Source organism: Pagrus pagrus (genome assembly GCF_965226575.1).
Source record: "Pagrus pagrus genome assembly, chromosome: 5".
Classification (NCBI taxonomy): domain Eukaryota; kingdom Metazoa; phylum Chordata; class Actinopteri; order Spariformes; family Sparidae; genus Pagrus; species Pagrus pagrus.
The window spans coordinates 32,707,290-32,734,482 of NC_140189.1; the positions used below are offsets into that span (position 1 = coordinate 32,707,290).

Consider the following 27,193-nt stretch of genomic DNA (forward strand, 5'->3'; position numbering starts at 1 on the left):
GAGCGAAAAGCAGCTTTTTTTTTTTTAAAGGTGAGGCGTCACTTCATCTCGTGCTCCACTTTCGCTCCGGTACCGCTCCGGTACCGCTCACAGGTCAGTCTGAACTGAAGCCTCCGACTTTGGCCAAACTTGTATTCTTCAAGGTGAACTGTAGATAAGGCAAGCAACTTATTTATTTTAAAGTGCATTTTATTTTATGTAACCTGCAAATTGGGAGCAATTTTAAAGGTAAGTCAGTTTTAACGAGTCAGAAACTTATAATTTGGCTTTCATACCTGATATATTTTTTATTTAAAGGTGCGGTATGTAAGAATTTTGGTTTGAAACACTTAAAAAAAGTGTGAAGAAATAACATTTTGTTGTTTTGTCAAAAACATCCGTATGTATTGTGTTGCAGAAGCCAACTAGCTAACGGCAGCTACAGTTAGCAGCAATTAGCAGTTATTATATGCCGCCCCCTTGTTTGGAGTGACCTTACATAGAAAGGTGGCCAATTCTTACATATTGCCTCTTTAATTAGGCTCAGTGAGTAACGATAAAGATAAAGATAAAGATATCAAGGTGACAGAATCCAGATTTCAGCGATGAGGAAACTCGATCTTGTGTCGCTCGAAGTGTCTTCTGTGTTCAGATACTTGTGTGGACGATGTTTCTGCCATGTCAGCACCATTTTGGTGTTTAATTAAACTGTTGTTTCCTTGTAGAAACAGTATATACCGTTTAAAATGTTCAGGTATTATTTATATATGATAATAACAGGAAATAACCTCCTTTATGCCTACAGCATATTGATTGATGACATAATGTCCACAGTAAAAAGTTTAAGAGTACAGTTCAAGTCATAATTACATAAAAACATTGTCAGCAGTTAATCAACACTTAAACAAAAATGTATCGATAAATCCCTGCATTAAACCAAAGTAATTAACAGCATCAGGTCACACTTTAGAGAGAAACCCGTGGTTAAATGTCCAGTTTCAACAGGAAATACACCAAAGCAAAGAAGCACGATGCTCTCACAATGCCGCCTCATTGTGACTGTCAGTAGTGAAGGTGTTGTCTACTTACTGAGGGGTTGGTACTTACTGAGGTGATACGGTCTAGAGCTCAGGCCTGAGTAGGGGTGGAGCGGGGGGGTGAGTGTGTGATGGGGAGGTGAGCAGATAGAGGAGGAGGAGGAGGAGGAGGAGGGAGAGGAAGGGGAGGAGTAGGGAGCATGGTGGCGTCTGTATGAATGCAGCAAAGCCTGGTGCCTCAGCGTGCTTCTGGGTAAAAGGTGGTGCTGGCGTCCTGGTTGGCCGATCGGTCAATCAATCAATCAATGGGTCGTTGGGCGATAGGAGGAGGAGGGAGGAAAGTGGAGAGCGGGTGCTCGTGTTATTGTTGTTTTCAATTGTTGATTTGATACAGAGAGAGAAATGTTTCGGCCACTGCGTTCTCCAAACAGGAGAGGCGTCACCTCAGCGTCATGGGGTTGGTTCAGAACGGTGAAACGATGCACAAGAGACACGTCACAGTGTAGAAAACTATCTATACACATCAGATATGTCATATTTTACACTCTAACCGCCATTTTATCAAAAGAATAAAACATCTGAAGCATCAACTTTAATTCTGATCAGTAAGATTATTATCGACATATATCGACATTTCTAAAAATTCTGCAAACTGTTTATGAATAACTTCAAGTCTTATCCACCGTTTCAGCGTACTGAACTCACCACAGAACTAATGAATGTGGGTTCACAAGGACGCACCAGCACACTGGAGGGTGGGAGCCACGTCAACTCCTGACATGTGTGTGTCTGTGAGTGTTTGTGTGTTAGACCAGCACACATGCAATGTTGTTACAAAGGTCAAAGGTTCGGAGTGGGGAAGGTCAAGCTGTCCAGCGTGGAACAGGATGGCACACAGACACTCTAACCCCGACACACACACACACACACACACACACACACACACACACACACCAATGCACATTCACAGGAAATAGAGCGAGTGGTTCTACCTTTAATCTGCCTGCGGATCTTTGTGAGGTCGGTCATCCACTTGAGGACTTTGGGGTTGGCGGCCTTGTCTCCGTGAGAGGGCTGCAGAGAAACGAATATTTCACTGAAAACGTCAAGACAACACTACAGAAGTTGCTCCACCTCCCGCTGACGGGTGGAAATCAGCATCTTCCTATAAACACTAAGTGCAGTGCATCTGTGCACGTTAGACGTTGCAGCACAGATGTTCCTGTTGTGTCCATGTCAAATAAATGAACTGAACTAAAGTCACTTTACATTTCTGTCTTTACCTTATAGTTCCTCTCCTTCTCAAACTGCTCTTCAAACTGTTTGATTTTCTTCTTCAGGTGCTGGAGCTTCTTGGTGAGTTGGTGGGTCACTGAATCTCCTCCTCTCATCGCCTCTTTGGAGCCAAACGATGCTCGACGTGGCCTGGAGTGACGGAGAAGACACAAGTATGAATGAACTTCTCAATTCTGCTCCGACTTGTACCGAAGAAAATGCCTTCAGGTTCTGATTATAGACGAATGCTCCCCACTCATCGTACCTCTGTGCTTTGGTGGGTGAGGTGGCGTCCAGGTCCTGCTGGAGGAACCGCTGGGCACTGTGGGCTCCGAAGTCGAGAAAGCGGCGTGCGAGGAGGTGAGGGTGGGAGCGGGAAGAGGAGGGGGAGGCATCCTGTCCTCCCTCCTCCTCTGCCTCTTCGCCTTCCTCCTCCAGGGGCAGGGGGGGGAGAGGAACCATGCGACCAGCCAGCGGGGAGAGCTGCGCCTCTCCACTCTCGTTGTCGTCCTGCCAGGATTTGTAAGCCGGGACGGGGTCTGGAGAGAAAGAGATAAAGAGAGGAGAGAGTCAGAGCAAGTTAACGGAGGTGAGGAGAGGACGAGAGAAAAGATCAATTTAATCCCTGGCTCACAAGAGTGTTAGAAGCGAGGTAGATGCCGTTCATGTCATTATGACACACACAAAAGCTGCCTGGGAGGAGGGCTGCTGAGCTGATACATTCAACAACACATTTTCTTCTTCTGTACCCTGCTGACTCACTCTCTGCCTGATTAACGGTGTCTTGACTGTCAGCGTTATGCTAACGAGCTGAGTAGAGGGGAAAAAGTGGGGAAGGTGAAGGAAGAGACGAGGGAGAAACAGAAGCGGCGTCAGGAGAAAAACTGTGTTTAGAGAGATCAATCTGCCCAGTGACCCTGCAGCAGGAGGCGAGAGGGAAGATAACGCCAGCCGTGTTATCACATCCGGGGGAAGGACGAGTGTTTCACATGCAGGGATTTATCCATAACCACACAGGCACATTATAAAATGTGAGAATGTATCAACAAAGCTTCCCGTGCTGTGTCAGAACCAGCAAAAACAACAGCAAAAAAAGAAAAAGTTAACGAGAAAGGATGAGATGAAGGATGGGCAGGCTGGTGGAGGTGTCACTACTTACCGTGGCCTTCTTTTTGCAGGTGCATACATGAGAAGTCTATGGGAGGGAGGTGGAGATGGGAGGGGGGTGACGCTGTTTGGATGGAAGGAGGAAGAGGAGGAGAAATGGAGGAGGGACAGGGAGAGAGACAGTAGAGAAGACGAGCATTGAGGTCATCGTTCATTCACTACATGTGACTTTATGTTTTTTGTGTATTATGACAAAGTCAGTCATACGAGATATCGAGGGATTGATTGGTTATGGGGGAGATGAAGGAGAATCGCAGCTCACAAAATGTTTGATGAGTTTATAGAAATCCCTGAGAAACATTTAAAAATGCAAAAGACACAGACATGATTTTATCTTCCATTTTTAAAAGCAACTAACAATTATTTTCATCATGATTATTCTGCTAATTATTTTTAAGTGAATCAATGAATTGTTTAGTCTATAACAGACATTCAACTTAAGAATAACCTAATTCGAAATCGGAAAAACTTTTGGTGCCCAACAAAAATGTCATCACAATGAGGCTACATGAGGCTAAGATAAAGTATAAAGATAAACATGTGATTTAATTCTCTTGTTTCATCAGTTCTGATTACTTTTAAAAGTAAATACTTAATCATAAATATTCTATGGTAATCTCAAATTTTATTCCAAAATTGAAACTTAAAAACGTTTATTTATTAAATGGCCCAACTGCAGTACCCACACTTTGGGAATCACAATATAAAATCTAAAAATATAAGAAAAAATGTGAAAAAAACCTAAAATCTTACGAACAAATACGGCAGAATAACTGAGTTCAACCACACTGAAAGAAGGAAGGAAGTCTTCCCACGTCAACAAGTTCTCCCTGGTTTGAGTGTTTAAATGTATAAATCAAATCTAAAATTTGAGTAAAGTTCAACAGAAAATATCTGAAATAAATTTGATTCCATATTTATGTTGGTGGCGAACAGAAAGCACACTGTGAGAGTCGAGACAAGTCGGTACCAACCTTCCCATTGGCTGTCAGGAAACAGTTGGAGGTGGGGGTTCTGGCCAGAGTTCGGTTGGCATGGCGACAGAAGGTTCCTGTTGTTCTCGCTGGTGTTGGCGTTCTGATCACAGCGGCAAGAGCCCGAATCCTGGAGAACAGAGAGAGACCGACCCGAAAGACAGTTCAGGAATGGAAGGACTGAAGGGAAGTGCAGTAAGTAGGCAGACTGATGCATTCTGTCCTTCGTGTTATTGATACGTACACAGCTTATGGTGTCACACTGAGTCTGCTCCATGATGTCACAGGGTTGATTGTCCTGCCTGAAAACAAAGAGAAGAAACATGAAACTGCACTTAAACAAAGAAAATACTCGACCAGTATTATACCCATCAAAGGTGACACACACATTCAACTTGAACATTTTCCCAAACTGTACATTTTAAAGAGCATACCTTTACGTGTTCGATGCTGAAATATCTACAGCTGATTTCTTTTTCTTTTTTTATTTATTTCTATGTGAATAAATCTAGAAAACGTCCTTTTTTCATGTGCGGAGTCTAACAGACCTGAGAGATCTTTGAGCAAAATCAAAACCGTTCTAATGTATTTTATTTTTAATTATCAGCAGTCTTGATGAGGCATTGTTGGAGTCTGTTGTGGATCAGAACAACAACGGAGAGTCACACAACTAAAAGCCTTTTCACATCATCAAGGATTTCTTGTGGGGAAAACGCACAAAGCTGTCAGGAAATCTCACATTTGTTACACCTCAGTGCTGCGTCTGTGACGTTTTTTCCATTTCTCCTTAAAAGGTGTGAAACAGAATTTAAGCATTAGCTGCCTGTTTTACACTTAAACACTGCATTACACATCAACCACAGTGCATTAGCACAACCCAGAGGCGCGACACGGGATGATGTATGAGGTGTAAATCTACACGAGGAAGCGGCGTAATTTAATATGTGTTGTGTGTGTGTGAGAGAGAGACAGAGATAATAATGGTCTGTTTCAGATGCAGCGTAAAAATGAGCTCCAGCTGAGGCAGCATGTCGAAGTGATTTGTAAACGTGAGGTGTCAAGTGATCTGTTCAGGACAACGTCCCTGCACGAGGCAAAGAGGACACTTCACTGTCTGTGGGAAAGAAGGTCCTCGCTCCACATCAGTGAGATTCACTGGGACACAAATAACATAACATCCATCTACCTGGTCCAAATGTTAACTATGTTGTGATTTTTTGCTTATTTTGATGTAATTTCTTGGAGTATACTAAACTTGGAGTTGTAAATAAACTCACAAAACATGTTGAACTAAAACAATTCTGAATGTAGAAACATGAACAAAGTATTTCTTAACACTGTAAGTTATTTAAACTCTGTACATTCTTTAGTTTTTGAGATATGTTCATTTTTACGAGCAGAGAGCAAAAAATATTTTGATAATTTCATTCTCAACCTCCCGTGCCGACACTAGTATTTCTACTTATGTGATGTAATTTCCTAGATTATCTAAAAGTGCTTCAAACCCCTAAAATCTGTACAACTTAAGCTAAAAGCTTGTCAGTCAATAAACCAAATGAATTACTGAAACCGTGTCATAAAAATCAACCTGTCTCCACATTTTACAACGTAGTGACACAAAGGTCAGAAGTCTTAGATTTCTGCTGCAAAAACAACGAATGCCCTGGCTGTTAGGTTGTTATTTTTATTTTTAAATGATTTAAACAGAATCATGCAAAGAACGAGGATGCGTGTTTTCATGGGATGAAACATTAAGTTGGACCAAATGCTTCTTGACTTCTTAAATTTCAAGGCATCTCAAAGTAACAACTATGCCATTATGTTCTTGACATAAGGTGAAACTGGACTCATTAAAAGCTTCAGAAGCGAACTGACACCACCCCAGCGCACCTGGCAGTGTTGATGTTGTTCTCAGCATCTCTGACAGCGTCTGCATCCAGGTCCATTCCTGAGCTCTCCTCCAGGGTGGCGCCAGAGTCCAGTGAATCCTGGGAAAAAGCAACAGCAATAAATTAAGCCAGAATAGAAACAAACAGAGATCTCTGATAAACAGGAGCTCCTAGAAACTGCACAAATCATCATGTTTCGCTTCCTGCGAGTCAGGAAACAAGGTTTTTTATGAAAATCTCCAAATCCAACAAAGATTTCAAAGCCAAAGGAAACAGGCTTCACAACTCGCATCATAAACACTGCTACAACATGTCTGATGATTTGAGGTGAGGGTAGAAAAGTTGTGAATCTCCTCAAAGCGGTGGCTGTCACATGACTCACATGAGAAGCATGTGTGTGCATATAACCTAACGTGCATACATTGTGTATCCTGCTATGCAAAGACAGTATGTAAAATGTGTTTTGTAGTTTGGTGCACAGGTGTTGCTGTCTTTCTTTGGATCCTGGCTCATCTATTTAAAGAATTGGACTAAGATTATTATTTAACGAGGTGACAGATTTCTCATCAGTCCCGGGATGCGTCGCACTCTGTCTGCCATGTTGTCTGCTTCTCATCTCTCTCCTGCCGTCTGGACGCTAAAATGGTTCTTGGGGGGAAAACCACCGCATGGAGGGGATTTGATTTACACCGTATCATGGCTTTCTAAAAATGTAAATGACACTCGCAGAAAAATGTCTTCCTAATGTCAAACCCTGAAGATTAAGACAATAATGTGTATCATTGAGGTATTCGAGTTTGAAGATACAAAGACAGAGGAACAGGCGGCACCGCTGAGACTCATTACCTCTTTGTGTTGAAACAGCCGATGAGATTTAAAATATGATACCAATGTCATAAATTGCACTACTTTGGCTCGGCTGCAGCATGTAATCTGCAAAGTAACTAAAGTTATCAAATACAGTGGAGTCAAAGTATATTTGCCCCCAAAAAAAGGCAATAAAGTATAAAGTAGCAGAAAATCGAAATACTCAAGTAAAGTACAATACTTGAGTACATGTACTTGGTTAAATTCCATTACAAGCACTTTGAGACAACAGATCTGTCGTCTCTGCTGTTTCCCGGAAATATTCCAACTATTGACGCAATCTGAGCGGAGCAAAGACGGACCGCGTTGATAACATCAGACATTTGGCCTCGGAGTGAACCGACAGACTGAGACAGGAAGGAGGTTAGCGATGGGAAATATGCTGCTAACCCACACAGCAACTGGTCACGGTGTGTGTATCTCCACTGTGTGTGTGTGTGTGTGTGTGTGTGTCATCTGATTTCACTTGCAAGTTGTGCCACTGTTATGCTCATGTTACCATTTATTGTGAGAGACATGGATGATTTTGTGCCGTTTCTTGGATGCGAGTTAAAACACTGATATTGCGCGAATTTGTGTGTGTGTGTGTGTGTGTGTGTGTGTGTGTGTGTCTCCCACTGACCTGCGTGTCTTTCTGGCTTTGTTGCATGTGCTGCTCGGTCTGTATGAGCGGGGTCTCCCCTTCTGTGTCGCAGGGACTGTCCTCAGGGTCAGTTTGTTGCTCCTCGTCTCCATGGCAACCCTGGTCTGCAGGCTCACTGGGGCTCACTCTGGAAAACACAAACAGGGTTAATAACACAATGAAACAAAAATAATTCATGCATTCACATTCACTCACATCTAACACCGAAATGCCACCGAGCCTTTGTGGTCGACGTTCACGCCAACATGTAACGTCTATTTTAATCTCGGCAGTGTGAAACTCCTGGAGGTGAAGGACCACTGAACAGCTGCTCCCATCAACACGTAGAGTTTGCTAATTAACATCACAGCTGTCAACATGTTTACTGGTAAACTGATCCATCTGGCTGGCTCCGTGCCTTTGTACACTATGTTCACTATGACAAATATGTGTCTTTAAAGTCATCTGATGCCGTTTTCAACCACTGAGGAATCTGTGTTACGCATGTTTCAATCGGCAGGTGCACGGAGGAAAAAACAGCCGAACAGGTGTATTTGTTTTTCATGTCTGTGTGTTCTGTATGTGTGTGAATGTGAACGTGTGCTCTCACCCAGCGCTGTCGTAGTTGCTGAGGTCTTGGTCGATGGAGGTCTTCAGCTCGAAGAAGTGCTGCTCCACTGCAGCTCTGATGGTTCGCTGGATTATCCTGGGGAAACACAAAATAACTCACATTAATTCATTAAGATTTCCATGTGTATTCTCTTTCTCTTTTACTCTGTGTGATGACAAAATGGATCATCTTCCTCACATCACCTCTCACATCTTTTCAGTTTCGTGCTGCGTCCTAAACAAAGAGCCGAGCTTTAATGTGACACCTGAAGTTCAGTATTTAGCTTTCTACAAACAAACAAAGGTAATTTACTTGTGACATCGAGATAACAAAAAAATATCACTGCCCGGCGTCTGTATTTTCATCTTTATGGAAAATGATAAATTAAATCTGCCCATAATGAATAATATATAGCAACGCTTGCCTTCTATAATACTGCATGTTATACATTTATTATTCTCTGCAAGTACTTTGCATTTTTTAACTGTAACCTGTTCATTCACCACTAAGAATCCATAACTCAAAATATACTATATTATATTAATATTTAATAACGATCTAATTTCCTTTTACTGATTAGAACAAAAACTGTGCGTCTTAATGTTTTAACACTAACTGCTACTAAAGCTACTGTCCTCTGCTCAATGATGTGTTATACTCCTCACTGTGTTAAATCATTGAATTGTCTCTACATGAGATTAATTCATGTGCTCTTTTGTTCACTTACACTGAGTCCAATAAGCTTAGTGCATTGTTCATCCATTTAATTAAGGTCTCGGTGTTTCGGAAGAAGGTTTAGCCGTGCCGAGTAATGATGCGCGGCTGAAAACCTTCATGTCAGGAACCACGTGTAAGCCTCCTCACATAATCCCACCTGTCATCCGCCTCTTTTTAATGAACAGAACGAGCTCTGCTAATCAATTAACAGACACAAGACTGGAGCTTTAAATGACAAATGGATGTGTTTACCTCCATGTGAGATACAATAAGACATTTACTGAAGGTTGACCATGAATCGAACGTTGTTGAGAGCCTGTAATCACTGCAATGCTTTCTTTTCTATTCTGGGCTTTTTCACAAGTCCTTATAAAGTGAATAACCTGGTCCGGTTCTGAGAGGATTAATAATGCCTAAACTAGAGCCAGGGACGAGAGGAGGGGAGGACGTAACGGCCTATAAAAGGTAACAGCAGCAGTCGGTCCGACCTCGTCTACACTGACATGCAGAGGTTGATCCACAGGCTCTACTGAGACCTTCTCAAACTCGCATGACCACGTGTGTGTGATCATAATGCATCCCTCCATCGTTTACTCTGGCTTCTTGCAGGCTGTTAGCTTCGTTTCTCCTCCAGCTTAGACAGCAGTAGAGGTTGGAGATCTGGTGGAGACTTCATACTCCTCCACACCAGCTGCTGCTGCTGACAGATCTTCATCCATGACATCATACTGGGTGTGTAAGGTGTGTGTAAAATCATTTACACCAACAGAGTTACATGATTTGGAGCTACGTTCGGACTCCATGACCTTTTAAGCTAAAACTCACAAAGGTGTTGGGCCTAAGGTCAAATAAATCTGTGTGCGTGTGTTGAGACACCCTCACAACTGTGCACAAATTTCCCTGGATGGCGAGCCCACCTTCGCCGCAAGCAGGAAGCTCTACAGACAATAACCATCCGTCACACAAGCACAGTTACCTAACACAGAAGCACTACAACATGATGTGCTTGCAGTCTGTCTCATTCACGCACACACGGTCAAGAGAAGCACCATGTGTGTTTGCTGCTTTTGTCTAAATCCGTCCATGCCTCCCAACAGAGGAGAGGCCTTTTGAACACATCGTGGTTGCCGGAGGAAAATGAAGACATTAATCACTCTCAGACACAAGACTGTCTCAGCAACCAAGATCCTGCAGCTACCCGATGTACTCCTGGAAATGGAAACAGGTAATGTACTCGTGTGAAAGGTCCAAACTTCTGGTAGAACTGGAACTTAAATCACATTTTCCCCCACAAGCTGGTAAGACTGGTTTTCTAATATGTTATACGTAGCATTACTTTAAGTTTCATTAGATTACTGAACAGCAGGGTGTAAATGCAACAGAGCAAATGATGTGAAAAAGATGCTTATTTCAACCTGAAGAGGAAACATATGTGTTCAAACTGCTCAGCTTGAGAAATCCAACTGAAGCTCTCATCCACCTCATCAATCCCCTGCTGATGTGTAAATGTCCATCAATCTTCTTGTTTGCTTGCTTTTTAAATTGCAGCCTACACAGGTTTGTGTTTATCTCGATGCTGTTTGACTGAGACACATTTCTTTCATAGAAGTAAAAAGGTAAGCTGGACAGGATCTATTTAACTGATTTAAACTGCAGGAGACAGACAAATATGATGAGACATTTTAAATATTAAAAGATCTTTGGTTTACACAAGTGACTGTGTAGATGAAACACCAAAAAATGTTGACAATCAGTCACTCAAAGAGAATAATCAAATTCAAGCATTTCCCTCACCTTGAAATCAGTTAAATGAAGCATTTCCAAATGTACAAAACCCTGTTTTATAGATATCATTTTTTATTCAATCAGAAATTCAATTAAATCAGAAAAAACAGGACCAACTTGCTGCCATTTTGTTCTCTTCAGTTATTAAAGCATCAGACTGCTGACTGTATCTGAGCCTTGAGACGCCCCGCAGTGTTTGTGCCATCAGGCCACTAAACTCACATTAATGTAAAGCACCATTGAAAACGATTTTACCCTGCTGCCGTGTCGTGCACCGGTTCAGAGGCCTGACAGTCATGTGATTGCTGAGTTCATGTCCTCGGGGCTCTAAAACCACCAAGTCAGGCCAAATGCTTTAGTTTAGCTTCGTAATCAAAACACACGGCCGGCCCGCTTCCTTCCTCCTCACCTCCCAGCTTATTGTCTCTGCCTCTTCAGCAGATGGCTCTTTAGTCCCTCTTCACACCTAACCTGGCTGTCTCGCTCACACCTTGTTCGCAGTTTTTCTATCATTCTCTTGATAACGATTGCACGATTTAACTGCTTATTTTACGATTTCTTTCCAATTAGTTGCACATGAAACGATTTGTCAGATTTCACTCTCTTAGTGTTGCTAAAATATGAGGCGTGTGTGTCTGCAGGGTGTTTGGATGAGCATTTGTGTGTGTGTAGTGCCTATGTATGTTATCGTAAGTGGATAAAATTGTGTGTGTGTGTGTGTGTGTGTGTGTGTGTGTGTACTTACTCAGCAGAGTCAGCGGGCAGGATGGATATAGGGGAGAGGTGGGAGCTGTAGAGAGAGAGACAGAGGGGAAAAGGACAACATGGTTAGAACATCACGTTCTTCTTGACTCCTCCTCGTACTGACATGACATGACATGACCTCGGAGGGCGTGGATGTCGGACAGCAGGAGTCAAAACAGGGAAGAAGAACGACAATAATAATTAAACCATGGCTCCATCTGTTGATACTGTGTGTTGAAAAAGGATGAAATAAAGACGTGTGTGAGTCGGCACGAGGAGTTTATGTTCTCACAGCAGTTGTCTTCTAATCTAGGATCCTTTGTGCCAAACGACAGTCTCAAAAAAACGCACCACACACACGCACACACACAAATACACAAAGTTTCAGTCGGTGGCGCCACTCTGGGTGGGCAGATTGTTATTTAGGCTACAGAGCTCTGTTAAACCCGGCTGATCAGATAGAAGGGTGTGTGTCGAGTCATATTTGTTCTCTGATGTTCCTCTATAAGCAAGGAAGTGTGTGTGTGTGTGTGGCATGAAACAGGGATGAGATGTATCCATTGATTCAGCAGCCTGCCACACACACACACACACACACACACACACACACACACACACACACACACACACACACACTGACAGGCACGCCGGGACTCCAGATTTATATAACACTCCTACACACACAACACAAGGTCGTCCACATTAGGCCCAAGTGCATGGGTACGTATCATATATACAGTGTGTGTGTGTGTGTGTGTGTGTGTGTGTCTGCCGGTCAAAGTCATCACGTTAGAGGAACAGCAGCTGATGTTATGCAAGCTTTTTGTGTGGATGTATGTTGGCTGTTTAACACAACCAAACACACACAAACGCACAATCCTAATGCAGAAAGAAGTCGTCCTCAGGTAGGTCGATGCAGACTGAATTATTAATGGCAGAGAGGGCACCATAATGCCCTCCATCTGAATTCCCTGTTTCTTGTTGCTGTTCCTGCCCTTTTCCTTCAGTCGCCTCCTGACTTTCTACTCTAATCTAATTTCTCTCTTCATTAGGGTCATTTTTTCCACATCATTTTGTTTTTCTCCAAACAAACAACGTCTCCCTTTCCCCCCCGATTTCTTTTCTCAATTTACTCATCTCTTACCGCGACTTTTCACCCTCACTCCATCTTTCTCTTTCTCTCAAACTATCCCATCATGCTTTGTACAAACATCTTTTTCTCTACCCCTTAGCTCATGTTCTCTTTTCTCTATCTTTCACTATTTCCTTCCTCTTTGGCTCTCTCTGGTTTTAAGTATCTCACATTCCCTTTTCTGACACCGTAACCACGATCGAGAATGTGACTGCGATGGAAAGACAGACAAAGAGAAAGAGAGGTACTGGTGTTGCAGAAATTAAACAACTGACTTTGACAAACATCTATTTTGTCCACGTGACAAATATTTTTTGAGTCCATAAGTATCTGGGCTGGACTGAGATACTTTGTCATTTGAAACTCTCCCTTCTCCTCCAGTTAGTCAACACAGAAACGCACCCTGCAGGCTCCACACAGCATCGACTGTCCCTCAGAAGGACTGACAACATCTGACAGCAGGCTCTCCTGCTGAGTCGTACCCTTGGGACCAGGCTGGGTGGCTGCATGACTAACAATAGATCTTTGATAGGGTCCTCTAGGATGTTACATAATCTTCATGTGCCTTAAGTAGCAAAGATAATATCTGCCCTTGCACCATTTTGCCCCTGAAGACTTGATTTAAAATCGTTGCAGCCTTTGGGGTGTTGCTGCCGTCCTCGAGCTCCCTCAGAGCAGAGATGACATTTCTATCAGTGTCAGTTGAGCCATAAAGGACATAGATGACACGCTTCATAGGACTTCTGGGCAATTTGTCCCTGCTGAGGACAACATGAAGGGCAGAGAGGACTGAGCAGTCTGGGTCCCTGATGTAGCAGAAAGTGGTTTTGATTATGTCTCATTATGTCAAACGTTTCCTGCAGTTTTTCTTCACTAATCAAGTCACAGCAATGAACATGTTTTACACCACGGGGTCAGGAGGGATCTTCAGTATGCACTTGCCAACAACAGGGTGACTTCTTAAGTCTGAATCCAAATGTCCATCCTCTGGAGTCCTCTCGGACTTCAGTCATACGAACTGTGACTTCATGTCAAGTTTCTGTGAGCGTTAGACTACAAGGCTAATATAAGTTGCTGAGACTACAATAATAAAATGCATTTTGATTACTTCTATAGCCGGTTCTTCTACATGTTTCTGTATCATGATGTGGCTGTATAGTATTCTGGCCAACAATGTTTTAATTAAGTTAAGTAGTATTTAACATATAAGTTATTTTTGTTTTTGTAGTCGGCAATTGGAAAAACTTCCACACATCCATATCGTAATGAAATGTGCGTAATTAAATCGCTAACATCTGGTGAAGTCTGCTGCCCAAGCTGACTCTCTAGAAGTCTGCAGAAAGTCCAGCCACTTGGGGGCCCTTGTGGACTGGATGTATTGTGGGTTTGGACGGCCCTCAGCATTCGCAGACTTCCTGCGAATGCGTCCTCAAAGCCCGGCGACTGTAAGGGAAGTTAAGTTGATATTTGGATGAAGCCGAAGACATATAAAGGTTATTTTTGTGATTTTGGCCTAAAACAAGTGCAAGGGTGCCAAACAAGCACAAGTTGGCCAATAAGGGCTTGGCTTTCAAAACTGCTCCAAGTAGGTCAGATTAGATGAGCTCCTGTCCTACAGACACGACTGCAGCAGAAGCCAAAGACGAAGATAAAACCTTGATCACAGCTGAAGGAGTCACACCTTCAGCTAGCCGTTCTCTGGCAGCGATACTGTAAAATATTTTAAAGTGACCTAAGTAGACAGTCAGGTCGTCTTCGATAATGTCTCAGAAGCAAACAAACGGTCCGCGTAATGCTCATGACTGATGCTATATTTCACCTTCTCATCCCTGAAAACTACCAACTATCATTAGTCCACCTCTGATATTGCTTTAAAATGAGATTAAAACACATTAATCATTATGAGGTTACTATTATTGTGCCACTAAGTGATTTATCAACTACATCCTAGGAGGCTATCTGAGGTGAAGGGCTGAGTAAAATGAATTCTTGCCAGATTCACTTAGATCACATCAGGCTAATCTGCAGTCTGCTAACCAGATCTTCAGTCTGATCACAGCAGGAGAAACGTCTCTGGGGGCAGATTACTGCATCACCTGAGGGCTGACGAATGCACTTGCTGGAATCGCTTTGTATCATTGTGCTGTGATCAAAGTGATTGTGTTTGTTTTTCTCTCACGTTCTCACTTATTGTTTATTTTTCATCTGATTGTGTTTTGTTTCACACTTTGGGTTCCACCTTTGCACAAATAAAGTACTCAGGACTATTATTTCTTTTGATTTCATTTGAAAAAATCCCATTTATGAAGTAAATGCCAAAACTGAAGGCCATTAGAGAGCTTCAGGGTCTCACAATGTGTCAAGAAATTAAATTAAAATGTATTATTGGGCCCACTTAAATCATGTGTTGGTGCACCTAAATGAAAAACTAAGGCTCACCAGAGATGTAAAAAGTTAGTCTGGAGCTGTGCATAAAATTCTAAATTTCTATTAAAATGTAACTTGAACAAGTCTTGTGTACAGTGTGTTAAACTCAACAGCATCTAAATTGATTTAACTTCTGAAAATAGTCAGAGGAGTGGGATGAGGCGGGCCCATGTGGGCACTGCAGCGGTGCATATCAACTCGCCGCTGTAGAGAAGAGACAGCGAGAAAGTGCAGCTGCTACTGACGTATTGATTCTGTGAAAAATGAGTTTTTTGTATATATATATTTTTAATCACTGATTTTAAAGTCAATTAACCTTTAAAAGGCTGGTGACATATTACTGCCGCTGCATGTCTCACTGATAATGAAACAGTTATGGATTTGCGCATAATTAATTGTTCAATCATTTTGTTGTTGTGCAAGCAGCTGACCTAAACACACTGTAGTACTACACATCACATATAGTATATAGGGCAAGAGTATCATGTCACACAGCCAAGAGTCTATACTGCAGAGCTGAGACGCTGTGCTGTGGTCAGGTATCAGTGGCCTCATCTCAGCTGACTGAGTGTCTAAACACCAAAAACATGTCAGAAAGAAGAGCTTTTCGTCTGCTGCATTTTAACTGAGAAATTAAATAACACCAACAGTGGAGCTGTAAATGGTGATGAGCTAAAGGGACTGATCAAGGGTGTCCTTGGATTATTAACAACATTTGCTCTGACGTCTCGATGTAAAGGAAACAAAGACAGACTGGCTGTGCGTGTGTCTGAGGTGAGTTTGAGGTTAGTTGTGAGTCCACAGTGGTGCTGCTGTCAGCAGACCCGACTCCGCTCTGCTCTGACTGGGAGGTGATACAGACTGCTGCAGTCTACTCATCCGCCCACATGCTCGCACACAAACACACACACATACATGTCACACCTCACCTATAGATCAGCATGCACGAGAGGACATATTTCACTTCAGCTAGTGACCTACTTCAAACACACACACACACGCCATCTCTTAAAGCCTCGTCGTGCCTCAACCACAACATCACACAGAGCCAGATTCACAGAAACACACACACACACTCACACACACACACAATCATAAGCATCATCTTACGTCTCATAAACAGCTCTTCGCTGCCTCTGAAACAGTAAACATTTATAGTCCTTCATGTCAGAGCCAAGAAACTCGCTCAGAGCCTGACAGCATTCAAACAATCCACAACTCAAACACACTCCAACGATTTCAGATCTGCGTTTGATTTCCTGCTCATGTGTTTGTTCTCACCAGTTGTTTTGTTGCAGGACTAAATGTGACCAGCGCAGCTCTCCTTCTGTCATTTTCCCTTAATCATCCCACAGATGTTCGGCCATCTTAGAATATCTTCTATTTTGTTTAGTCGACTCAACACATCTCCCACAGCCCCTCTCTCCACCTCCTCAACCCTCCTCCAAATTAATCTTCTCTCTTGCGGTCACGGGGAGCTGGTGCAAGGTTGCCAATTGCTTGCACTTAAAATGTTTGGCACAGCCTGAGAATGTGAATAACATGAGATATTTTAATAAACAGAATGAATGCATATACGGCACGTTTGTGTCAGAGGTTTTTTGCAGTTTGTGGCGTCACATAAAGCTCCACATCAAAGCTGCATCTAAAGGTTATTTTGTCTACACCTATTTTGACAATCAGTTGATAATTTCAGTCATTTTTCAAGAACAATACCAAATTTCTCTGATTCCAGCTTCGGCAAAGTCAGGTTGTCCTGTTTTTCTCTGTTTTATATCGTAGTAAACTGAATATCTTCAGGTTTTAGACCGCTGGTCAGACAGAACGACACATGGCGAGGTCATGAAACACAGAGTTAATGTAACTCAGCTGTATGTACTTTTCATTGCAAATGACATTTTCATGCAAATAATCACTTCATCACAGTCACAGTGCCACCTAGTGGCAACAGGAAATGACATGATTTATACATTGATCCATAGATCCACCTCAAACATTGTCAGATTGTGTGTTTTCATTGGATGTTTATCACAATGGTGATATTGATCATGAGAATTAAGCCCGGCACATAAATGCAAATCACACCACATCTCCCCTCCAAGCTTCTATGACTGTAAAACATTTAGAAAACATTTTTTTATATATAGTCTGAAAATTGATTGCAGAGATTTTGAGGTAACTGACAACGTTAAAACTGTATGGAAACTGCCAACACTTGCAATTTCCTCCAATTATGAGTGCACCTATTGCAAAAGGTGAATGGCTTTGATTTATCAAAACAGCCGCTTTGAAACAGCTTTTATTAAAAAAGGTGAAAAGTGCCATTTTCTGCCCTTCTGCGCCGCAAAATGCTGACACATTCTCAGCCAGCCCCCCTTTTTCTTTCTTCATACTTAGATTGCATAACACAAAACCAGCTGTTAAGTAATGCCATGACCCCTTTCTCTTCATCTCCTGCTCTGTTTCTATTCCTGTAAAAGAAAAGTCACAGACTTCCCCTCGTCTCTCGATTCTCTTTCATCTCTCCCTGGCAACAAAACAATGAGCAAGAAACACAATCCAACCTCGTTCCCCTCCATTCTTCCATTCACAATAAAAAGCTTTTAAATCACACACCATGAAGGTTTCCACTGATTCATTCCGGCATTCATAAGTTGATCCGATCCTCTGGCATTCCCCAGTTAATCGACTTAATTAATCCCATTTTTCGCCCTTTTCCCCTCTCTGTTACCCTCCACTGCTCATCTATCCATCAATCCAATCACATATTTGTGTCATCCATCCACCCATCCATCCTTTCCAATCAGACTGTAGGAGTTACATAACCCCGATGTTTACCTCTGCAGCAGAATGTCACAGGCCATTCTCATTTTTCCAGCTGTGTTTTCTCTCACTGTGATCGGTCCTTTCAGTCTGGGGTGTTTTGTATCAGTGGATGCAGCCTGAAGGTGTTTCAGTAGGTCTCGCAGGCTGTTTTCAGTCAGTTGTGCCTCTTCTTCTTCTGCCCAGTGCGGTCAGCAAGCTAGCACGCAGGTTGTTAAAGTCCAGTTAGTTTTATTATTCTTTGAATCCCGCAGAGGAGTCGGCTTGACTTTTAACCAAACTCAGCACGATTTTGGTCTCTTCCTTCTTTTTGCTTGTTAACCACTTGACACATCTCCTGTCGGAGCAGTATCCAGCTGATTAGTTTCTTCTGTTCCTCCTCCCTTCAGATATCTTCTCTTTCAGTATCGGGTGCGTCTGTACCGTAGGACGGCCTTGTATCCAATGGGAAGGTTATCCTAGCTGAGCGCTCTGAGCTGTCAGCGTCAGTACCAGCAGGTCTAGCAGCAGGTCCAGGGTATCGCCTGGGTGCATTCTGTGGCGTCCTCTGAACCGGTGTGTGGGTGTGTGTGTGTGGGTTCTTGAATGTGTGTGTGTATGTGTGTGTGTGTGTGTTGGTGAGTGAGGTTGTCTCACTCTGCACTCTGTCTGTAGAAGTGCTGCAGTAAACATCCAGAGCTCTGCTCAAATATACGAGCTTCTGATGTAACCTGGCAACAACTCCAGGAGGACCAATGGGATGAGAGGGGCTGACATTGAGAGCCAATTGTATAGAGGGAATGAATTATGTGGACCAATCACGAGGAAGGAAGTGGGAGGGTGTTTGATTTTTTTCGGTCCACTCAGAGGTGACTATAACTCAGCAGTTATTACAGCCGACCCAGTGGGCTGTGTAATGGCGTGCACACACACACGCACACACACACAAAAGCATAAACGAACACACAAGACGCACGTAATCACACACACCTCAGACTTTTACATCACCCTCTATTAGCCTTCTGTAACGACAGCCTTTCGTTGAACAAATCATTGATCACAATGGGAGCGGCAGTGATACATAAAGAGCCGATCAGAGAGAAAGACAACGAGAGGGAGCACAGGGAGGAAAGAAGGGAGGAAAAACAGCACCAGGGAAAGGAGGGCAAGACGTATTCACATGTAATTAATGTGCTTTAAAAGTGCACTTCAGAGTAATATCTGCGCCTGCACTGTATGAGAGATGACGTTCGACAACACTGATAACAATGACAGAATCGAAACACTCGCAAATCACTTCGAAGGAAACTAGGTTAGTTGCTGTTTCTGTGCGTCAGTCGGTGTGTTTCCAATAGGACGAGACTACAGATCAACTTCTTTCAAATCAAAGTCACAGACAATATCATACTGGAGAGTGTAAAGCAAGCACCAGAAAGCAAAGCCTTGCCAAGAGGGGGTTTAATCTACCATGTGATCGCTGCCTGACCAGTTGATCTGAGCTGGAGTTGTGTGACTGAAAGCTTTAAAATACACGTTGACAAAGAGATTTCCCAAAGAGAAGCGATAAAGACAAAGATTATCAAAGAATAACCAAAGAAAACACTGAAAGATGAGTTGTTACAATCTAAATCAAGTAAACCTTTAAACTCTGCGTCACCGCCTGTTTCAGAGAAGCTACTCAGAACATTTTGCTTGGACCAGGACAAGATAAGCCTGTTTTATCAGAAACACTATAACAGAATGCCCTTTTAGGATGCAAGTGATCGCTTTCAGAGATCTCACTGTAGGAGAGCAACAAGAATCAATGTTTTTAAAAAAAATGCATTTAAAGCTTCGTTGACCCTTTTTGGTTTGATGCCCACTAAACAAACAATCCAAATGTCTGCACCTAAAGTCAAGTATCATAAATCATGCTGAATTGCTGGGTAAAAAGTCAATTTATACACAATTAAAATAACTAAATAAGATTTCCTGGAAATAGAATTAAGAAAAAAATTGTTCTGGTTTCATCAAATCCATCAATTAAAGTTTTGTGTCATCTATAAACACAATATTATCTACTTTCCATTGTTGAAAGCTTTTGCCTGATCAGGATCAGAGTGGGAGCAACATACAATGTGCTGCTGTTCTTCTGTCTTCTGAAAGACCAAACTATGAGGTAATAGGATAAAAACATTCACACAGTCTATTGTTATGAAGTTTGGGTATGTTATGTCTTCAGAGGAACTTTAGAGATCCCAGAACTGACTCCGAGCTCTGATATCTTTCCTCGACAAAGCTGAAGATCATATAAGTAAGAAAATAGCCTTTCAACCTACACAGTAAAAATCATTCCTGCTTTCTTAGTGAGCTATAACACTAGACAAGGTGTCCTGATGTACTGTAGAGTGTATTAGTAGACAGGTTAACCTATGTTTACCCAGAAGAAAGGAAGAACTGTGGCTTAAACTGCTGAAATGATTCATTGATCAACAATTTTGATCTTCGATTGATTGTTTAAGACATTACCAAGTAAAAACACAGAACATTTTCCTAGTTCCAGTGAGGATTTCCTGCTTTTATCCATTTAATATAATTATACATTTACATAGTTTGGGCTACTGACTGTGGGCTGGAAAACATTTACAATATGAGAACTTCAGCTTGGGCTTTGAGACCTTGTGATGGACATTTTCTGACATTTCTTCATCAAAAAAATTATTGACAGAATTGATCATGAATGAAATATGAGCTGCTGCCCCAGTTTCTACAGATACCTGCCTTATGCAATAACTTATGATAGGATGACTGGATACATGAGACTCAACCATTTCTGACACCTGCCAACCTAGAAGACTACTTGGTACATCATGAATTACAATGCAGCACAAGTGTTAAAGTACAAGTCCATTATGGGACAATGTGTACTTGACTGATTTGTAAAATACCCGGACAGTCCTCGACTTCCTCAAACAGTATCAAATAACTTTCCAGAAATCTTAAACTTTATCGTTCGTGACTAACACAAACAAACTTCAGCTGCAATCTGCGGACACAACGAGTCCCTGTAGGGTGACAATCAAAATAAACCTGTTTCCATGATGATTTATGAACGTGAGCGCTGTTTAGAAAGCCTCATAGGACGGCTGGACCAGAACTGTGGGTGAGAACTGATAGCGCACGTGGTGAGCGTTGCTATCTAGGTCAGTTAGTATATCATGTTACACATTGTGCCCAGTGCTGGCGCCCAGGCCTAGGCACGATTGAGAAGTGAAGGGTGAGGAAAGCAGGGAAAGGAGGGCAAGAAGTGAGAGAAACTGAATGAAAGAGAGGAGGACTTCTTTTTAGACAGTAATCAGTGATGAGTACAAGTTTTATACATTTACTGTATCAATGAGAGAGAATGCTTTGAGTTTTAAACTGATCTCACAATAACTGATATATCTTTTGATCTCGCTCTAGTTTTTATCTTTATTTTATGCATTAATATGCAATAAATATAATCTCCCCGAAGGTGCTTTCAGGACCATTTAATTCTTCAATCAGCTGCCAAAAAAACGATCATTTTGAATCCAGAAACCAACTGAAACCCCATCATCATTTCAGCCACTGCTGTGGGGTTTGTGCTAACTTGACTGAGTTTCAGGAAATGTTTCATATTTTAAACTACTTTATGATTAATTACTTCCTGTGTGCATTAAACTACAGAACAGAATATTTTTTGTCAGAAAAAGTCAGCCAATTCTTATTCCCCCCGGTGTGAGCATAGAAGAAAAAGCAGGAGTGATCAATGAAGTAGGTCAAAACACAAAAGTAAACAGCTGATACAGTATATAGGTCAGTACAGCAGTATTTGTGTGTGTGTGTGTGTGTGTGTGTATATATATATATATATATATATATACATATAGGTCATGCCGATGCATTGCATTTGACATATATAGTATGTACAGCACGGGACAGGGGACAACTCAACTGTAAACAAGTCAAAAGACAGAAGAAAAACCAAAAAGAGAAGCGGGTCAACACTGAGACATACTGTATTATCTACACTACAAGGAGGGAGAACCAATGTACAACAGGTAGAAGAAAGCCTTGTGAAAGATGTTGTGTAAACATGTATTTTAATGCAAAAGAAGGCAGTAGCAACCATTGTTCTCTGGAGAAGAAAACAAGGAAGCATGCAACAATCCAGGAGGCTCTTTATCGATCACAAGTCTCCTTTAGTTTAGTTCTTGGACAGCAGTTTTTGCATTGGTGCTCATTGAGATGTCAAAACTAAAACTGGATCAACGAGTGCAGGTGGTAAATCCATACATCTGCTCTCTCTATAGAAAATCAATGGGTTTGCTGCGGATCGTGTCTAAAGGCCCCGTTACACTGTAGAATTGGTGAGCTGTCTGAAATGAGCGCTGACACCTCTGAGAGAAACATGGTAATATCTTGGAAAATCATGGTGTTTAAGAGCAACCAACAAAACATGAAATGACGCAGGACACACTGGCTGGCGTGATATATCGTGCCTTTTCTTAATAGAGTTGAGGAGGAACAAAACAGCCAAGGTTTTTTCTATCATTTGGCTGCATTTAAAAACATATGAGCGGCACAGATGGATGACGCAGGATGGCATAGTGTAACATTTCCTCATGAATTCATCTCATAATCTGACATACCTCAAATTAACATCGTACAGTCCGACACAGATCGTGACCAACATTTTATTAGACTAATCTTGCAAGGCATGAATGCAATAAATTAATGTGATTATTTTTGTCGTACATATTCAAGACTTCTGTGGCTGCATGTGCACAAATCATCAGGTGTAACAAGTAAATGTACCTGACTTGGAAGTGAGGAGGGGGCCTATATTTTCATCTGTGCTTGCTATGTGTGGGTGTACATGTGCACATTGTTGGCACAAAGAGAAAGAAGTGTAGTGTCACGCTTTGATATAAATAATTTCCACAGCTGTATAAGAAATCATGTGGGGGGATTCTCAGAGAGGACGAACACTGATTATCTGTAACACGAGACGGTACATGCGTCAGTAATGCTCCGATTGTTGGCGAGGAATGACCAGCAAGACTGAAAGCAGGAGGGCTCTTACTCTGGGACAAAATTGAAGACAAGTGTTTTATAATGTGTTTAAATGCTATCTTCTCTGTTGACCTTTTCCCTCCTGAGGTCTGATATTGCATTTTCACTCAGACCGGAGATCGATAAATCGTTCACAAGTAGGGACACTTTCCAATTCCCCCACCCTCTCCCTGCTCCGTCATGGCCGTCTCTACCCTCCGATTCTCCGTTCCATCCATTAATCCCTCCCTCCCCCTCCTGCTCTGCTTCTCCTCAGCGGGGCCAGGAGTTCATCCCAAGAGCCCTCTTCCTCAGCCTGCCGGGATAAATCAGTGGCCTCATAAAAAATACTTTCCACATACAGAGAGAGAGAGGAGGACATCAGAAGAGTGGAGAAGGAGGGAAGTAGTGACGGGGGAAGAAGAGAGATCAGAAGAGAAATACCAGGGATTATATATAGATTTGAAATGAGCAGAGGCTGTCAGCATGTAAGGTGTGTGTGTGTATGTGTGTTGGCTGTCAGAGTCTATTAAAGGAGCGCTGCAACAGCCACAGAGGACAGACTTCCCCGTCTGTCAAGTGTTAGACAAACAACTCAACCAGAGTTAATGTTGAGTCACTAGACGGGAACTTTCTCTCCCTTTCAGAGCTGTCACAACCACTTATGAGTCAAACAGTGACTGGCGTACACATGGAGCAGCGAGCTGCTCTCAAAACAATCAAGTCGTTTGAGTAAAAAAATGCAGATATACAGTGACTCAACAAAACGTTCACAATAGTGCTCATGGTTGTATTTAATGAACTCATTGTCATTCTGAGACAATCTAAGTGGGTAAACACTTCGTTCTGTGGGAATAAACTGGAAGAAAAGACAATAAATTAATGATCAACTGACAGATGCAAAAAAAACTAAAAAACTTCCCTCTGACTGATTTTCCATTAAAAGTTCTCCATATTTAAATTGACAATAACACATCCTTCATATTCAAACAAATTATCTCGACATGACCAGAGCTGAAACAATAAGTTAGTTAATCGATCATCACAAAATTCATTAGCAGAAATTCATTTAGGAATCAAAAACGTACAAAATTCACTGGTTCCCCATTTTGCAAATGTAAACGTGCAGGTTTTCTGAGTTTTCCATTTTAGCAAAGTGAATGTATGTCGTGGTTCTGGATTGTTGGTCGAACAAAGAAGCTGTTTATTATATTATTATATTATATTAAAATTTAGAATTGAGTTTCAGTAAGTTCAGATGGGACCTACGATGGCATCGTCGGGTTAATCAATACTGAAAGCAGGCATCAGTCGCAGCAACGGCACCACATGAAAATGTATAATTATTGTTTGTTTATGGAGACGTACTAGACGTTGGTCTATGTATCTGGACTAAAAAGAAATTTGATGCTGAAAAAAAAAAAAGAAAAAAAAAAAAGTTTTTTTGGTGAAAAGCAGCAGGTCCTTACATTTAATCAACTGTTTGACACGTCTGCTAAAAAAAAGAAAAAAAGACTGAAATAATTATTTATCAAAGAAGGGAAAATATTTTTACATTTTTTTTTTTATTGATTAATTTACTAATCGTTGCAGCTTTATTCCACTTAAAATGCAGAAATGTCCAGATGAGCAATGAGACTAAATGCTTGATGCCTTCAAAGTGTCCTTGATATTTTAAGCAGTTTAAACAGATGTATTCTCAGAAGCTCGGGGGGTAAATTATTTAAATATCTTTGTGGTTAAGGCTATTGAGTACAGGGTCTACAAATACAGCATTAATCCCCCCGACCAGACACTGAGGTTAGACAAGGTCATGGGGGAGGATGTCTGCAGGCAAGCAACAGCTAAAGACAATTAATACTAACTAAAACAATCAAATGAGACTTAGAGATAAAACTGTCTGGCCTGCGTCGTTTCATTTAAATGATTTGCTTCATCTTCATCAACAACGATTAAAGCTGTGAGCGCACGCTGAGTGCCGATGGACAACAGCTGCAACCTAAAGCCTTCATCCAATAAAATACACACAAATACACACAGAGGAATCCTTCTATGTTACCCCACAAACAATGCATTAACTACTAAACCACTTAGATACCAAAGACGCACACACGCATGCACAGATGACACATAGCAGCCTAAACTTTGCTGCTATTGGTGGCACAGTGGGCTTCATGTGATACACTACAGGTGATACATCCAGCTGATTACTTACATTAAGACAATGATTGTTTGTATTTTCTATTTTCTGAAATGTTATGTTTAAATATGCTAATTATGTATTATCTAATTCAAATGTGCTAATTTGCATAAATCTCCAGAGCCAGATCTTTAAACAATGTTTGTTTTGAACTTGTTTTTTACAACTGGTCCAAAGGTCTTCAACGGTTTTCAGGTCAAGGACCTCTGAGCTGATAGAGAGACAGAGCAGGAGAGCAGGAAGTCTAAAATAACCTTGCATATTAAACTGGGCCTATAAACTGTGTAGCGCAGCCGTTAGCATGAGTGTGCGAGAAATCATGGGTAGACTATCATCAATGTTGTGTTAAATGTTTGTTGTTTTTTTTAAACAAATTTAACTTTGTTAAAAATATGTTGGATTCATGTGAATGCCTGACATTTAAATTTTTGTAAATATAAAATCTTTGAAAATATTATTAAACAATTAACCGGCAGTAACAGTTCAGACGTCATGTTAAAGACCCAGACTAGTCTGAAAAAAGACATGTTAATGAAGTAAAACAGCCAAAAGTCTCAAAATTGTGTTTTTGCCTGTCGTGTGTGGCCTTAAAATGAAATGTCAGCATTCTGGCAGAGAGATATAATGCATGTGCTGTATGGTCAAAGTCATGTGAGTGTGAGTGTGTGTGTGTGTGTGTGTGTACGTGGATTATGGATTACTGTAATCATCTTAAAGGCCAGTAGGACACAGCTAGCAGCATGACCCTGACTGACACACATGCAGAGCACAGTGCTGTAAAGAATCACAGCGGGCTGATTTATTGTCCTCTGCTTTACAACTGTATCTGTATTTAACAGGTAGCGAGCTACTGAACAACCAGAGCAATGTTGTGCAAACAGTGTTGAATAAACACAGATTTAAAAAAAGTCCCTGGTTTTAACGCCCATGAGTCAGGATCTAAAGTAGTGGGGATGAAATGTGTCAGTGGATGATGAAACAAAATGAAAACTTTAACTTGCACTGTGCACTTCAAACTGAGATTACACAGTGATTTTTTAAAAGCAACTTCAAAACTCGCTCATATTCCCAAACCTTTCTTAGAGGATCTTTATGTTAAACAACTTTTTATTCCATAAGCGCTCCATGAATAAATCTTGACTTAGTTACCACTTCCTTCATGTTCAGTTCTGAGTCTGTCTGCATGTCTCTGATGAAAACTTAGTCAAAGTACTGCGCTGTTTTGAACAGCAGACAAAATAAAACCATTGTTGTTGCATGTTTGGTTCAAACAGGACTAACTGTAGAAGAAACATTAGCAGGATGACAAAAGCTGTGCTTCTTGTCCCAAGATATAGTTTGTTTGTCGCCGGGTTTACTCAGCTGTTAAACGACAAATGAAAGTGACATTTGTGCACTTTGATACACCCTCTGTTCACGTTAGATCTCTGGGTGTCTGAGTGTTTAACTCAGTAATCAACTTAAAGGAGATCCGCAGATCACAAGAACCTGAGAAGGTCTCCATGTTCCTGCAGGGGATTGAACTCGTCAAGTCTGGAGGGAGACTCATTATCTTGTGTACGTGAGTGTCTGCATGTTTTTTTTTAAACAATTTTTACAAATCTTAAAGAAGTTGCTGATGAATTGAATACTTGAAAACCAGCCAATGTAACTCTACCGACTACTCTGACCTCTCCTGTGCCAAGAAAGACAAATACTAAGTCAGTTTTATTTGTCTTCCATTATCCAGTAAATAACGTCTAAAAATACCCAACTATCTTTTAGTCATGTAATTACGTTGATTGACTTCCGTAGGATACACAGAGATAAGTGAAAGAGTGGAAGTGTAGGAACATTTCTGACAAGATAAAAGATAGACTGTACGAACCACACAAGACAGTGACGGGATGATATCGTCCATGAAACACCAAA

General features: G+C 41.5%; 1 protein-coding gene across 4 annotated transcripts in view; it reads right to left on the reverse strand.

The window, feature by feature from the left end:
- Window positions 1–27,193, reverse strand: part of fam13b (family with sequence similarity 13 member B) — a 77,197-nt gene that overhangs the window by 7,767 nt on the left and 42,237 nt on the right. For 2 of the 4 annotated variants that reach the window (XM_084353367.1, XM_084353368.1), the window contains exons 8-18: window positions 11,668–11,712; window positions 8,421–8,516; window positions 7,811–7,958; window positions 6,323–6,420; window positions 4,677–4,734; window positions 4,433–4,562; window positions 3,451–3,522; window positions 2,557–2,830; window positions 2,300–2,441; window positions 2,009–2,090; window positions 1,087–1,290 (exon numbers count right to left, since the gene is read on the reverse strand). In XM_084353367.1, the coding sequence (XP_084209493.1) occupies window positions 1,087–1,290; window positions 2,009–2,090; window positions 2,300–2,441; window positions 2,557–2,830; window positions 3,451–3,522; window positions 4,433–4,562; window positions 4,677–4,734; window positions 6,323–6,420; window positions 7,811–7,958; window positions 8,421–8,516; window positions 11,668–11,712 (1,349 nt within the window). The remainder of the gene's footprint in view (window positions 1–1,086; window positions 1,291–2,008; window positions 2,091–2,299; window positions 2,442–2,556; window positions 2,831–3,450; window positions 3,523–4,432; window positions 4,563–4,676; window positions 4,735–6,322; window positions 6,421–7,810; window positions 7,959–8,420; window positions 8,517–11,667; window positions 11,713–27,193) is intronic. The other 2 variants (XM_084353369.1, XM_084353370.1) reach the window with 2 other exon arrangements.